General features: G+C 39.9%; 1 protein-coding gene across 2 annotated transcripts in view; it reads right to left on the bottom strand.

Annotated features, from left to right (window-relative positions):
• Positions 1 to 7,132: 7,132 nt before the first annotated feature.
• DOCK1 (dedicator of cytokinesis 1) overlaps positions 7,133 to 15,639 on the bottom strand; it is a 256,182-nt gene continuing 247,675 nt past the window's right edge. For both annotated transcript variants that reach the window (XM_075215996.1, XM_075215997.1), the window contains 4 exons: positions 15,024 to 15,222; positions 13,413 to 13,566; positions 11,610 to 11,758; positions 7,133 to 7,889 (listed from right to left, as the gene is read on the bottom strand). In XM_075215996.1, the coding sequence (XP_075072097.1) occupies positions 7,794 to 7,889; positions 11,610 to 11,758; positions 13,413 to 13,566; positions 15,024 to 15,222 (598 nt within the window). In that variant the 3' untranslated portion in view covers positions 7,133 to 7,793. The remainder of the gene's footprint in view (positions 7,890 to 11,609; positions 11,759 to 13,412; positions 13,567 to 15,023; positions 15,223 to 15,639) is intronic.

The raw sequence follows: 15,639 nt of genomic DNA, 5'->3' as shown, positions 1-15,639 counted from the left end.
AAGGAGAGAGGTTCAATAGTTGTGAAGAAGGCTTCAGGGCGCCAAAGATGTCCACCAAGCACCAGGACTGTCTCCTAAAGTTGATTCAGCTGTTGGAGGTGTGAGTGCATCTGCACGCACAGTGAGGCGAAGACTTTTGGATGATAGTCTGGTGTCAAGAAGGCCAGCAAAGAAGCCACTTCTCTCCAGGAAAAACATCAGGGACAGACTGATATTCTGCAAAAGATAAAGGGATTGGACTGCTGAGGACTGGGGTAAAGTCATTTTCTTTGATGAATCCCCTTTCAGATTATTTGAGGCATCTGGAAAAACGCTTGCCCGGAGAAGGAAAGGTGAGCGCTACCACCTGTGTCATGCCAACAGAAAAGTAGCAGCCATCAGTCAGAAGTTGATTGACAGCGTGCCAGGGCGAATTGCAGAGGTCTTCAAAAAGAAGGGTCAACACTCCAAATATTGACTCTTTACATAAACTTAATGTAATTGTCAATAAAAGCCTTTGACACTTATGAAATGCTTGTAATTTTACTTCAGTATACCATAGCAACATCTGACAAAAAGGTGTAAAAATACTGAAGTGGCAAACTTTGTAAACACCAATACTTGTGTCATTCTCAAAACATTTGGCATACGTATTCTTCATATGTTCTCAGGGCTGCCAAGAGAAATTCAGGGCCCCGGTACAACAAATTCATGGAGCCCCCCTTATAGGCAAGTATGCTAAAAAAAATTCCAACGCCCTGCGGCGGCGCAAAATTTTTCAGAGGTGTGGTCATGCGTTTGGGGGCGTGGCAAATGCGCCATTGGGGCTTGGCTAACATATCAAAATCACTAGGCTCTGAATTCGCCGGAGCGTCACATATGTCCAAGCACTCCTGACTTTCAGGACATCTAGCACCACAGTGTAGTATAGAAAGAATGCAGTGTGTACACAAAGGGTTCAGTCTTGGCCTGCACCTTACATTGGGCACAACACTCATCAAAAATTGCCATTGTCCCTACTAGAATCACAACATTTCACATACTGTCCTGCTCTCTCCTACCTGTTCTTCTCACTTTCACCACCTGCAGGTTTCTTTAGTTGCGGCTTGTCTGGATCCTGGAATGCTGGGGGCTCTATTTGGAAAAAAATGGCTACATTTAGATAATTCCAAACAAATCGGGCTTTAAATTAATACCTCCCACTATTAATATTTAGGCCTTCCTCCAGCTCCAACAATACAATAATGTGCCCCCTTCATCATCGGCATGCCTTATGATCACACTGCGCCCTCCATGCTGCTTTTGCCCCATCACCTGGCTCCCCTTCATCACACTATACTATGCTGCTCCCCCCCATTTTCAATCCCACTGTGCCATGCTGCCCCCCCCCCCGTTTTTAACCCCACGGTGACATGCTGACCCGTTTTATAACCCCACCGTGCCATGCCCCTCCCCCATTTTTTAACCCCCCTGAGCCTTGCCCCCTCCGTTTTCCTCCCTTTACTTACCTTTTCCTCTTCTTCTCTCTTCTTTCTTGGTCTTCTCTGCTCCTCTGTGCTCCATTCAGACTGTCTGAATGCTGGGCGTGACATGATGATGTCACACCCAGCATTCAGTCTGAATGGAGCAGAGAGGAGGGGCACCGGCACCACGATCACGTCAGTATGTTTATTTATTTATTTTGAACTACCCTGCTCCCCCCACCAACGACCGCCCCCCCCCCCCCTTCCCGCCGCAAAAAAAACAAACCAAAAAAAACAACAAAAAAAATTAGTTTGGAGAAAAAAAATAAATCGTCGGTGCTAGGGCCCGGGCCGTGCCCCCTGGCATGCCCGGGTAATTAGTACCCGCTCCCCCCCCTTTCGGCGGCCCTGTATGTTCTCTATATGTTCTTTATAAATGCACATATTTATTTACATGTGAACTTTACCTGCACACCTGTTTGTTATCCTTTGCATATTCACTATTGTCTTCATCTTATCTGTTGGATATGATATACATTATATATATATATATATATATATATATGAAAAACATACAATTTAAAACTAACGATGAGCGGGCTCGGATTATCGCAATCCGAGCCCACATAAACAGTGCGGATCCGAGGGCGATCCGAGCACTGTTCGGGTATTTCCGCCGCTGAGAAACACTGAAAACGAGGCTCTGAGTCCAGATCCCGGCGTCGGATCTCGCGATACTCGGATTCTATAAATTCCCCACTTGCTGCCATCTTCAGTCGGGCATTGATCAGAGAAGCGGGAGGTTGGGTTTTGTTAGTGGTGCTGTGTCCTGTGCTCTGTCCTGCTGAGTCCAGTGGTGCTGTGTCCTGTGCTCTGTCCTGCTGAGTCCAGTGGTGCTGTGTCCTGTGCTCTGTCCTGCTGAGTCCAGTGGTGCTCTGTCCTGCTGAGTCCAGTGGTGCTGTGTCCTGTGCTCTGTCCTGCTGAGTCCAGTGGTGCTCTGTCCTGCTGAGTCCAGTGGTGCTGTGTCCTGTGCTCTGTCCTGCTGAGTCCAGTGGTGCTGTGTCCTGTGCTCTGTCCTGCTAAGTCCATTGTTATAAAAAAATAAAAAAAAAAGTATAAAAAAAGTATAAAAAAAATTAGTACTGCAATATCTAACTACGTTTACTGTTCCTGCAGTAAAAAGGAATTTATACTGCAATATATAACTACGTTCACTGTTCCTGCAGTATAAAAAAAACACTACTGCAATATATAACTACGTTCACCGTTCCTGCAGTCAAAAAAAATTAGTACTGCAATATTTAACTACGTTCACTGTTCCTGCAGTCAAAAATTGTTAAAGTGCGCATGTCCTATTTCACCAACATAAGGGTGGGTGGGAGGGCCCAAGGACAATTCCATCTTGCACCTCTTTTTTTGGCATTATGTGCTCTTTGGGGCCTAGCTTTTGAAACTGCCATCCTGTCTGCCACTGCAGTGCCACTCCTAGATGGGCCACGTGTTTGTGCCGCCCACTTGTGTCGCTTAGCTTAGACATCCAGCTACCTTGGTGCAACCTTTTGGCCTAAAAACAATATTGTGAGGTGTGAGGTGTTCAGAATAGACTGGAAATGAGTGGAAATGAATGTTATTGAGGTTAATAATAGTGTAGGAGTGAAAAAAATAAATAAATATGGATTTTAGCACTTTTTATGCTTTTTAAAAAAAAAAATCAGAACCCAAAACACGAAAAGTGGCCAGTGCACACCCCTATTTAAAACAAGAAAATAAAAAGAAACATATTGAATTACAAACCTCTGCTCAGAACTTAAGGTACAGCCTGCAATACTGCCATGGTACAGAAATAGCACATATATTTTACAACCCTATTGTAAGTTCTACAAGGGGTAAATCAAAAGAAAACGGTCTCAAAAAAATGATATATTTTATCAAACAGATCTGAAAGAAGATAAACTTATTGTGGTCTGGTTTGAAAATAACATACTATGTAATAGACAAATTCAAAACTAACTAGGTTGTCAGTAGAGGACCTTTACAACTTGATTAATCCACAAATATATTGCTAGTGCTCTTTATGTTCTTTTATATATCAAGACCAACAAATGACGTTTTAAATAACTGAAGATTGAAAGATACCAGATTGTGAAAAACATGAGGATTCAAACTTGAGTCTTAACCAACATTGGATTGATTGTGTAGACAACTTAACCTCTAACCCAAACCGTTGTAGGCTGCAGTCATGTTTTGCAATGTTCGCAGCATAGAGTATGTGCCTGGTGTGTTTTACTTTTTTTATCCAGAGAGAACCTATAAAAATGTCACGGTTGTTTATGGAGAAGGAGTTGGCTTAGGAGCTAAATGTTCTATAAAGCCATTTTACCAGGTAGCTTACCTAATATGTTGGTTTCAATCCTTGTGCTGTTGGGACACATCACTTTATCTCCATCTGTCCCACCCCTGGTTCATTATATTGTAGGGACGAATGTCCTGCACTGGAAGTGTATACACCACTGGTTGGCAACGTGTTTCTATCAGTGCACCGGCTACAATCTAGTCAAGCCCAGGTGTGCCAGTTGGGCGCATATATATGTATATATATATATATATATATATATATATATATATATATACACACAGTAATAAACTCTAGAAATGTGATTGATGTTAGAATTTTATGTTTAAATCAGGATTCCTGTAATAGTAGTGGTTATAGCAATTCATTATGAGTTTATTTTAACACTGCCAGTTCCCATGGAGTTTAAAATATGATTTATTTGAAATAGTGAAATCAATAGAAGTAGTCAATATCAAGTTACCCATGTATTCAAGGGGTTAAATTTGAGTTTATGAGTTAGTTAAAATTTGCAGAGTAGTGTAATATAGTGTGTATATATATATATATATATATATATATATATATATATAAAAATATATATATCGTGTAATATATAAATTAAACAGGAAACTTTTCTTCACCCAAGTTTTTATATTCTTTTTGATTCTCAAAAGTGGATATTTGCCAGTTTAAGAATGACAGGTAAATTGGAACATAGCTATATATGTATATTTCTGTACCAGATTGCCTGCTACAACTGCACAGACTATCTTTAATAACAAAATATTGCTTGTCACATAACATTTAGTGCTATTATTATTAACATGTATTTATATAGTATCAGCATATTCCGCTGCGCCTTACAATTGTCACTTTGTTTAATTTCACCTACCATGTTACGATTATATTCACATTGGTATAATTATCTTTTTACAGTTATGCTACATAACACTTAGATATTACTGTGTATAAGTAATAAGCAATTAGGAATAGCCCAGATTGTTCCTCTTGTAGTAAGTTAATGTATTAGTGCAGGGAGCGTGATTTACGTCATTAATTTATGACTGCTAGTGCAATATTGAAAGAACTTGATATCTTCTATATTTTTTGTAATGATTTGTCCTAATTGACATAACGAGTGTATAGGATTTTAAAGAGAGTTATCTGACAGTGAACAAGTGTATTTTTCATAATGATCCAGTATTTTAATACTATGTGAAAGGTATGAACTAGGCTAATAGTTATGTCTTTTTAAAATTAAAACTTTCTCAGGTTTTAAATGGAAACTATTAGTGATACCGTTGTACTGTAATTAAATACCCAGTAGTGTTTCATTACTGTTTTTGTTACCAATTGTAAACAGAAACGGAATATGCTGGCGCTATGTAAATATTGATGTTGATGAAATGCATTACATTGTGAAGTTTTTGGTAATGATGTATTTTGTGATGTCGCTATGTCAGCATATATATGTTGTTTAATTGACACTAATTGTTAACACCTGAAAAAGGGGCACCACCCCCGAAATGTTGTTTTCTTTTCTGTGCTTACATAAATAAACTTACCCCCTCCTGGGAATGAGTCAGTAATTCCTGAGAGCAGCCTTTGACCAATTATTTCATGCCGACCTTTGGTGGTTTTGGTGGAGAGGTGCGTTCCGATTGTCTTCAGAGAGCTAGTGGAGGGTGTGTTTCTGGGATAAGTATTAAACCACCTTTAGGGAGCTACACATCCAGTTACTAAACTTTTAGTGGTCGTTTTCAGAGCTCTTTAGTGATTCACATTGGTTTCAATTAAATGTAGATTATAATTGAATTTATACAAAACCATGAACAGGAGGTTTAAGCTGTAAAGCCAGAATACAAAAGTTGTAGATGAATCGGTTTCATCTGAAAAAAATTCTAAATGTGATCCTCATAAATCCTGTGAAATAACTCCAATCGTCAAACACTGACTATAAAAAGGCCATCAGAGGATATCTTATTAGAATATGCTCCTTAGAGTCATTTTTTGGTTAGTAGAACCACTAACTACCTACCTGTAACAGTAGGAGAGATTATAAAAAGACCCAGACAACAGACAATGCACATCTCGCGAGGACAGGGAATTCAAACGGCCAAGGACACGGCAGAGGAGAGCGGCTCAAACCATTGTCCAAGTAGCGATCCATGTTGGTTGCTTGACTCCATTGACATCGGGGGAAGATGGTGCGGTAAGAAATACACTGTAGTATGTGTCACTGATGAAGGGCTGTTGGAACACCTTGACACATTGTGATGTCACATGGTACACAGTGGCTCAGTGGTCAGCTCTTCTGCCTCACAACACTGGGATCATGAGTTTGATTTCCAACCATGGCCTTATCTGTGTGGGGTTTGTATGTTCTCCCCGTGTTTATGTGGGTTTCCTCCCACACTCCAAAAACATACTGGTAGGTTAATTGGCTGCTGACAAAATTTAGAGTATTTAGACTGTAAGCTCTAATAGGGCAGGGACTGATCTGAATGGCCAATATTCTCTGTACAGCGCTGTGGAATCGGTGGTGCTATATAAATAGATGGCTACACAAACTAAGAGGGATCCTATAAGCAGTTCTGCCTCCAGTTTAGCGGATGATCTGAAGGTGAGGATGGTGCAATCCTTTTATCACTCCGTGTGGTGAAAAATAGTGAAAGCACAAATAATTTTAATATTTTGAAGTGCTTTAATATCAATTAACAGTGGCACAAGTGTGTGAGTAAAGGACGACCAGGTCATCTTCATAAATGAGATCGACAGTCTGTATAGTAGCAGGATTGGGACCTGAACGTGACTTCAGCATCCTGACTATTCCTCCTGCCACTGAGATATATGGTGATCTCTCTGGTGTGGAAACACTTCAAACATGAAACATCAGCTTTTAATGCTAGCGGAGAATGCAACACCTTCAACCAAGATGAGGGCGTTGTTGATTTTTGCCGGCTATGCTTATTTCTTACTAATGGGTTTTGATTGAAAGTCTTAACTGTACGACATGTTGTGCATGTCCCCATATCATTTGCACATTTTTTAAAATAGAATCCATATAATGTATCCACATATAGGACTGCTTTTTACAATTTAGTTGTTTAATCCAAGGGTTAACCCCTGCATTGATTAATACAATATATGATTCACTGCAAGTTGTACTGTGCCAATTCTATATTAAATAGCGCTCATTGCTACATACAGAGGAGGCGGCTATTTAACGGTATGCACCAATATTCAGAAGAACGCAGCCTATCAATTTGCTAGGATTGTGTACAGTATTATACATTGTCTGGTGGATGAGACTCTGAAAACAAAACCCACAGTCACTTAAATGACTAAGCTTTCCTTTTATTTTGAAAACATCTTTTTATTTGTTTAGTCAGTTATATGTAACAAAATCTACAGGGCGATTATAAAACGGAACGGCAGAAGGATACATATACAGAAATAACATTATTGTCACGTGACAATTAAGGACAAATCTACACATGATTAGTCATCGGTTGGCACAGTACAGAGCTGCTGATCTATACGCCCTCAGCAGTAATGGCTGACAGGAAATGCATAATAGTGTAAGTAGATAATGAAAAGGTCTATTACAATAAAAACAAGTAAAAAAAAAAAAAAAATTTTTTTAAAACAACCTAAAATGACAAAAAGGAAAACCCTCATATATACAAACTTCTGTACAAGATGATGACACAGGAACTGATCAACATTATTAGCAATGCTTGCATCAGTCAATTACATATTTTTTATCTCGTATATAGATTGCGCCTTTAGTATTATACTACATAAATTAGTATCCACAACTCAATAGCTCACAATGTTTTTTCTTTTTTTTTCTTTGTCCTATTTCTTTTTTTACATTTCGTGAAATCTAAATAACTATTTTTCATCTAGGATCATTGCACAAAAAAGAAAAGTAAAACACTGCGGCCCAAATGAGGTAAATTCTGCATTATTAACCGTAGCAAGCTGTACATTCGGGGCGTGGCACGCGCCCTCTACTGCATGATGCCGGAGTCCACAGACGTCTGCTTTCTCGTGGTCTTTGGCGGGGGCGGCGGTGGGGTTTTGCTGGGTAGCGGAGGTGGCAGGTGCTGAAACACACATGGAAATATTAAATGGTCAATATCAGGTTAATACAATATATATAAGTTGTACTCTAGAGCTAGTAAAACGCTGAGTTATAAGTATGGGATCTCTTTTCTGGAAACCCATTATCCATAAAGGTCTGAAAATCAGTTACTATGTGATTAAAACAATCTACTAAGAAGGGGAATGTTAGATATTGGGCAGCACGGTGACTAAGTGGTTAACACTTCTGCCTCACAGCACTGGGGTTATGAGTTCAATTCCCGACCATGGCCTTATCTGTTTGGAGTTTGTATGTTCTCCCCGTGTTTGCGTGGGTTTCCTCCGGGTGCTGTGGTTTCCTCCCACACTCCAAAAACATACTGGTAGGTTAATTGGCTGCTATCAAATTGACGTGTGTGTGTGTGTTAGGGAATTTAGACTGTAAGCTCCAATGGGGCAGGGACTGATGTGAGTGATTTTCTCTGTACAGCGCTGCGGAATTAGTGGCGCTATATAAATAAATGATGATGATGATGATATAGTACAGGGAAAGAGATTGTGCCCTGAAATACAGAAAACAAAACTCTTATCTGGAAAATTCCAAGCCCCCAGCATTCTATACAACAGATCTCATACCTCTATTCTATGGTACACCTGAACTGATATCTCCATGCATTGTCTAATATATAAATCGCAGTATATTTTACTTTTCACACAACATCTACACCGATGGGGTCAATTTTCTTTATGAAACTACTACAATACTAGCTGAAGCGGTCTGCCTTCTTTTCATTACCCAGTATGTTGAGCCATCATCCCCTCCCAAATGTCAGTGACACTTATTAGGAAGAAGATCGATAGACGCTACATAAAGATACACAGTTATTCGTGTCTTACTGAATCAGGGAGTGTTAATTGTGTGTGACAAGTCCACGTTAATATGCTGCAGCAATTGTGAAAGTCATCAGCAAGTTACTATTTATCCTAAAGCTACAGGATTTCTCCCAAACCGCTGTACATAAACTACATTGCAGAATCAATAAAATCGTGAGGTAGGTCTGTGATTGACAGAACGGTATAGATTATGTTTTAGCTCATACGGCTAAAGATGCAACGATCTATACAAATATTAGGCAGGTCTTTAAACGAAAAAAAAAGTAACCTTAGGAAGATGTCAATAAGTGAAGCAAAAACACCAATACTTGTACACACAACACATCTAAAGTTACAGCCTATGAATAAACCATGAACGGATGCACAAAAGACCGATAACTGCTCTGTTCCATATAACTTTAAATCAGTCATTCATTTATATTAGGAGGCATAAAGCCTGCTGCTGAGCAGACACCCATTAATAGCTTCGGGGCATTCCCTCTCTATGTTCTTGGTAACCATCCTATAACCTGTCCTCGAAAATCTCCATTGACACTTAGCATGGGTAACGCCATGCACTGATAGCGTAATGCTTACAACATGTAGCAAAAAGAGACAGTTAATAACTAAGGATTATGTAATGTAATCAGTATAAGGAGATCTTAGATTTTAATACCGAACATTCATTGTGAAAGGATTCTATTGATGATCAGTAAAGTGTTTTATAGATCGGTATTTGTAATAACTATGTGCATTAGTTTTAAGAGATGTGGATTTATTCAGTGCACTGAGCTGTGATTTTTGGCCCTGAATCTATTAATACGAGAGAGAGTCCCTGGTAAATAAATAGTGATCATTAGACCACAAGAGAACTTTGCCCCAACATCATGAAGTAAGGTAGAACACTGGGGATTATCGAACAAACACATTAGAATTAAAGGACATCACCATCTAAATGATTGTATTTCCCATTCCACAACCCCATCAAGTCGAACCATTTCTCCTGTGTTTTTTTTATCTTTCTGCAGAGATCACCTAGATCTGTGCAATCCCGAAGCACATGGAACGTGACAATGGTCTGTCATTACCATGCTGCCCTCGTAGTGCAATCATACAGTAGGCGATCTGTGGGATTCCAGCTATTGTGGCACTACAAGTCTCAGCAGTGGCCTAAGTCTGATGCGGTGTATTGTACAGCAGTAATGACCTGTTCCATCAGATAGATTCTAAAGCCGGGAGCTGTGAAATGACAGCGCTCGGAGCGATCACAGTGCTGAAAGCAGGGATTTCACCAATAAACCAAAAGGTTAAAAATATAATAAAACAGACAACATTAAAGAGGAGAGGGAGGAAAAAGATAAATGCAGGAGGACATATTACTGCAAGAAGAGCCAAACAAACACTCTGTGTTCAATTCCAAGTAGATTTGTTTATACTATTTTTATAGTAGAGTTTTGCAGTTGTCCCTTTAAATCTAGGTGTTTCTTATTAAACAGAACCATGATATTTTCTACAGTATTTCCAAATGGTTTATTTTATAACACACTGACTGCTGCAGTAAACTGAGGGCTGGATACGTCTCTTCTCCTGGATGTGTGTGTGAAAAGTATATATTGAATCTACAACCTTTATGTAGTGAAAGTCTATTATGGAACTATTCAACAAGTCCTACGATGACAATGGCAATGTATTACTGTAATTACTGAGTGTATAGATACAAGTGACTACCTCAATAACGGAAGACAAGTCACTGTAGATATATGTCATTGTGGAATATAAGTAAGAAAAGATGACGTTTAATGTAGAAATCCCTATAGATAGATATGCAGTGCTGTGTTTCTTGTTTCCCTCTCAGATAGGAGAAGTCTGCCAGTTCACATTAGACCCCGTTGTGAGCAGATTCACTGACTCGCACACACCTCGGGGGAGAGAGGAACCTTATGTAAAAGGCACATCTGCAGCATAGCAGCAATCTGTCCTTCCAATATCCTGACATCCCTCTACTTGTCCGGCTTTCAGTCCGACACAATGGAGGTAGATCTAGAGCGTGTGTATCCTGAGCGTCACAGAGCAGCCTCTATGTTACATTTCACAACGAATGGAAAGGTGTGTGTGTGTGTGTGTACATCATCATCATTTATTTATATATATAGCACCACTGATTCCAGAGCGCTGTACAGAGAACTCATTCACATCAGTCACTGCCTCATTGGAGCTTACAGTCTAAATTCCCTAACACACACACACACAGACAGACAGAGAGAGACTAGGGTCAATTTTGATAGCAGCCAATTAACCTACCAGTATGTTTTTGGAGTGTGGGAGGAAACCGGAGCACCCGGAGGAAACCCACGCAAACACAGGGAGAACATACAAACTCCACACAGATAAGGTCATGGTTGGGAATTGAACTCATGACCCCAGTGCTGTGAGGCAGAAGTGCTAACCACTTAGCCACTCTTGTCTGCCAAATAAAAAACAGGTAGGGTGTTGCACCTCAAAGACTAATGCTGAAATGAAAACTTGTTTCACTTAAATGCAAGTGATGGGAAGCTGTATTATAACAGTGCTGTATGCTTACCTATTATATCCCCCATTTCAACTTTTATTTTTATTTTTAAATACAGTAAAGTTTGTACACAGCCTATGGATTCAGATGTATTAGGGGATATTGGAAATGCAGCCAGTGACATCTTGCTTTTTAATTGGGGATGTTTGTTGTTATTGTTGTTTGTGGTTGTATTAGGGGCAAGTCAACTGGCATTAATCAGCACTGCAAATATTTAATGTGTATAAGAGTTGGGTTGAGAAGGAAACAAGGTAGAATAGAGTTATTTGGGTTTGGCTATTTAAAGCAGGTGTACACTAACCCTCTGTGGTGGTGGCGGTGGAGGTGTAGCAGGTTGGATGTATTCTTGGCTATCCATGACATTGCCATAGTCTGCCATACTTCCTTTCAGTGGTAGCGGAGGAGGGATATCCACTGGTTCGGAGGCCGTTACGCCGTTTTGTTCCATGCCTGGAAAAACAACACATTTAAAGTACCAGTAAACCAATCCTTCTCACGTAGAAGATTAGGTGATATGGCCATCCCTGTGCATTGTCAGAATCTGTATGAGCACAACAACTATCTCAAACAAAGGTGCTCCATCTATATCACTTAATGGTGCCACAGTTCACAGAGTATTTTGGGGCACAGATAGTAGTAATTATGCCATGTGATTCTTAATCCGAACAACAACCCAGCATATATATTAATCTGAATCTTGACATAACCTAGCTCAAGTCTTAATGCAAATTTAGTAATAACCCAGCTCAATTAAAAAAAACCAAAAAAAAAACCTAGCTCACATCTTAAACTTTACCATAATCCATTTTAAATCTTAATCCACACCTAGTCATAATTCAGATCATCTCAATCCAAACCTAGCCCTAACCCAGCTCAAATCTTAATCCAAACCTAGCCTTAACCCAGCTCAAATCTTGATCCTAACCAAGCTCAAATCTTAATCCAAACCTAGCCCTAACCAAGTTCAAGTCTTAATCCAAACCTAGCCCTAACCCAGCTCAAATCTTAATCCAAACCTAGTCCTAACCCAGCTCAAATCTTGATCCTAACCTAGCCCTAACCAAGCTCAAATCTTAATCCAAACCTAGCCCTAACCAAGTTCAAGTCTTAATCCAAACCTAGCCTTAACCCAGCTCACATCTTGATCCAAAACTAACCACAAGCCAAGCTCAAAACCGAAAACTTTTAAAGTCCTGATATTCTGGATCTTCTCTACCCATATTTTAATAAAAGTAATAACCTCGCAAACAGATTTTTTTTTTTCGCACTAGATACATCCTACTTTTCGGATACCATTGTAAGTTCCTCTTAATGTTTTGTAGAAGGAAGTGGAGCTCTTAATGTGATCTTTGCCACAGGCCTATTTACGCTTATTACAAGAGCCACACACCAACCCTAATTACTGGCAGTCATTTTAATAAGACAGATAAGGCTTTCTTTTGGCATATATTTTATTTTCCAAGCATTAAAAAGTAAAGAAAAAAAAAAAGTAAAACTATAAAGCACAATACGTTTTTTTACATGAATCAACAGTTACTGTCACACATTTAGTGTAACCCCAGAAATATAATATTACTTCCGAAGTATAAGGATGCCAAGTATGTCTATTTTATACAGGATCTGACAGCTAGAGCACTCGGAAACTATACGAGATTACATTTCCTTTAATGTTTTTATCTTTTACACTTTTTTATACTATGGGTACAGAGGATTATGGCTCCTCGCCTGTATCTAGCACTAATATGCTCATATATACAAACTAATGTGTCTTTTAGTAATCAATTCCATTGACAGTGGACAACAGAAAAATAATGCAGGGAGTCTAAGGCTTATTACAGCAGGGTTAGTGTAATTGCTTGCGCTGATGAAAAGATGTGTTGTGAATTGTATTTCTCTTTACTTATAGCTATAACTTCTTACTGCCTACGTTGTCATATTTACACTGCTGGCTCATTGCTCTCAATCACTGCAATCCAGCCATAACGAAAAAACAAAACAATTCCCTATTAGTCAGAAAATAAATGTTAAGTTTAATTGTCTTTACTTTGGCACAATATATAAAACCTATTTGAAGTGCACAGTCCCACTAAACAGAATGACTTACCTAGAGGTGAGATAAATGTTAGCTTAGCTCTGGGGGTGACTGGTGGCGGCTGTTGCGCGGATGACGCTTGACTCGGAGATACGGAGAATCGCCTTTCACCGGCGACAGTATTGAGAACTTGACTTCTTGGTCGCTGAGGCCTCAAGGGGCTTATCTGAAACAGCAACATGTCATACAGCAATGACAGGGATTAAAAAAGGGACAAACCGGATATATTGAGGTGTTGAAAAATGATACAACCCCTTCACAATAGTAGATAGTAATAAATACAATTTAGTTGTCTACTCATAAAAGGAACCTGTTGAAGCTGATCTTTCATTACATATTTATTGCAAGGTCGTCTGAAGCTCCCGGTAATCTAAGTGACAGAGGTCTACTCCTGTTCAGAAGCAATTGGGTTTCACAAATGTATATGAATGCAGATGAAGTACATTTATTGCGAGGGCTGCTGCTTTTGGACTTGGTTTCCTGGAAGTCTTGGCGTGATAGATGGGAATATTGCTGGACACTATAGTTACTTCTCCCCATTCCCACTGTACTCCAGTGTATCAGTGTATAAATATTCAAAATATTCAATGACTAATGCATATGAGCGGTATTGTATCCGCAACAAGCTTCTTGCTAACAAACTTTACTCTTGAGCCACCTACATATATTTACTGCCACGTTGATTACTGCACAGACAGAGTTGATGCTTATAGTCACCACTACCGGTAGACTTAATTCTGAACTGTGCATGCACGCTAAATACATTTGTTAGTATAATCAACGTGCGTCCCTTTGCGCCTGGAGAGGAGGAATGAAGGTGGGCAGGGATGGGCCAGCGTAAAAGCAGTGCAGTGCCAATGATGACTATCAGTGGCACTACCTAGTCACTTCTGATTGGCTGATTGTATATTGACGCCTCCAGCTGATAGTGCTTCTATCATTAGCGCTGAGGCTATATTATGTCACGATGCAGCACTCTATTCACATCACTTAATTGACATGTCCATTTGGACTGCAGGAAAGAAGATTTAAACAACAGAGAGTGGAGGTTTTTAGTTACATTTCCGATTGAAACTGTACTAATAAGACTGTGCAGACACTATTCCCTCTGTCTCTTGTGTATACGACACATCAGTACATGATTATATTCTGTACACATAGGGTAACACGACTTTGGCATTTACTATTAATACTTTCTAGCCACATCTCTACGCTATCATTAGGCACAAGCATACAGACCTGTACACCTGATGCAAACATGAACGTATCACCATTGAAGTACTATGTGAAAGAACATTCTAAACAGTGAAGGGCCGCACCACGCGGGCCATGAAGGGCCGCACCACGCGGGCCATGAAGGGCCGCACCACGCGGGCCATGAAGGGCCGCACCACGCGGGCCATGAAGGGCCGCACCACGCGGGCCATGAAGGGCCGCACCACGCGGGCCATGACGGGCCGCACCACGCGGGCCCTGAAGGGCCGCACCAAGCGGACCCTGATGGGCCGCACCACGCGGACCCTGAAAGGCCGTACCACGCGGACCCTAAAGTGTATCAGGTTGCCCATCACTACTCTATAACATACACACGTGACTGAAGGTATTAACTGTAATAAAACTCACAGTTTCGGAAAGGATAACAGCTTCAGACTGCTGGGGGGAGATATCAGACGCTTTAAATTCTTTGTCAAACATCTCCTGGTGTTTGCTGTTCCTTTTCTCCCTCTTTTTCTCTTTTTTCTCCTTATCAAGGTCGTCTCTGTCCAATTTATCTTGGGATCGAGAATGCATCTTCTTTGGCAAAAGCGGTTCAAGAACAAACCTGGAAGAGAGATTGTTCCAATGAATCAATTAGGACGGATGCGTTTTACGCAGTCAGAGGATTCTAGGGTAGAGTTAATCTGTCCGGTGTCATGTCAGCTTTAAAGATGAAGCAGAGTATTTTATCTCCTTATATATTTACACAGTGCATGAAGGCAATACAGTCATATGTGGGCTTATCTCAACTATCTGTATAGAATAAAGAAAGAGATTCAGCTGCGGTGAGCAAAATTTGGTTTGGTAAAGAGACTCCCCTGAAAAATGGACTAAGTGTTCCGTTATAGCTACAGCTTACACCAAAATGCAAGTTTTACATATAGAATGTTTTAAAAACTTTTCTACATGTTTTAAACACATTTAAAAAAAAAATAATAAAAAAAAAAATAATAATTTTGTTACTTATCTGCAAACATCAAAA

The sequence above is a fragment of the Mixophyes fleayi genome, chromosome 6 (genome assembly GCF_038048845.1).
Source record: "Mixophyes fleayi isolate aMixFle1 chromosome 6, aMixFle1.hap1, whole genome shotgun sequence".
NCBI lineage: Eukaryota > Metazoa > Chordata > Amphibia > Anura > Limnodynastidae > Mixophyes > Mixophyes fleayi.
Note: the sequence above shows the minus strand (reverse complement) of the source record. Positions and strands in the feature narration are given on the sequence as shown.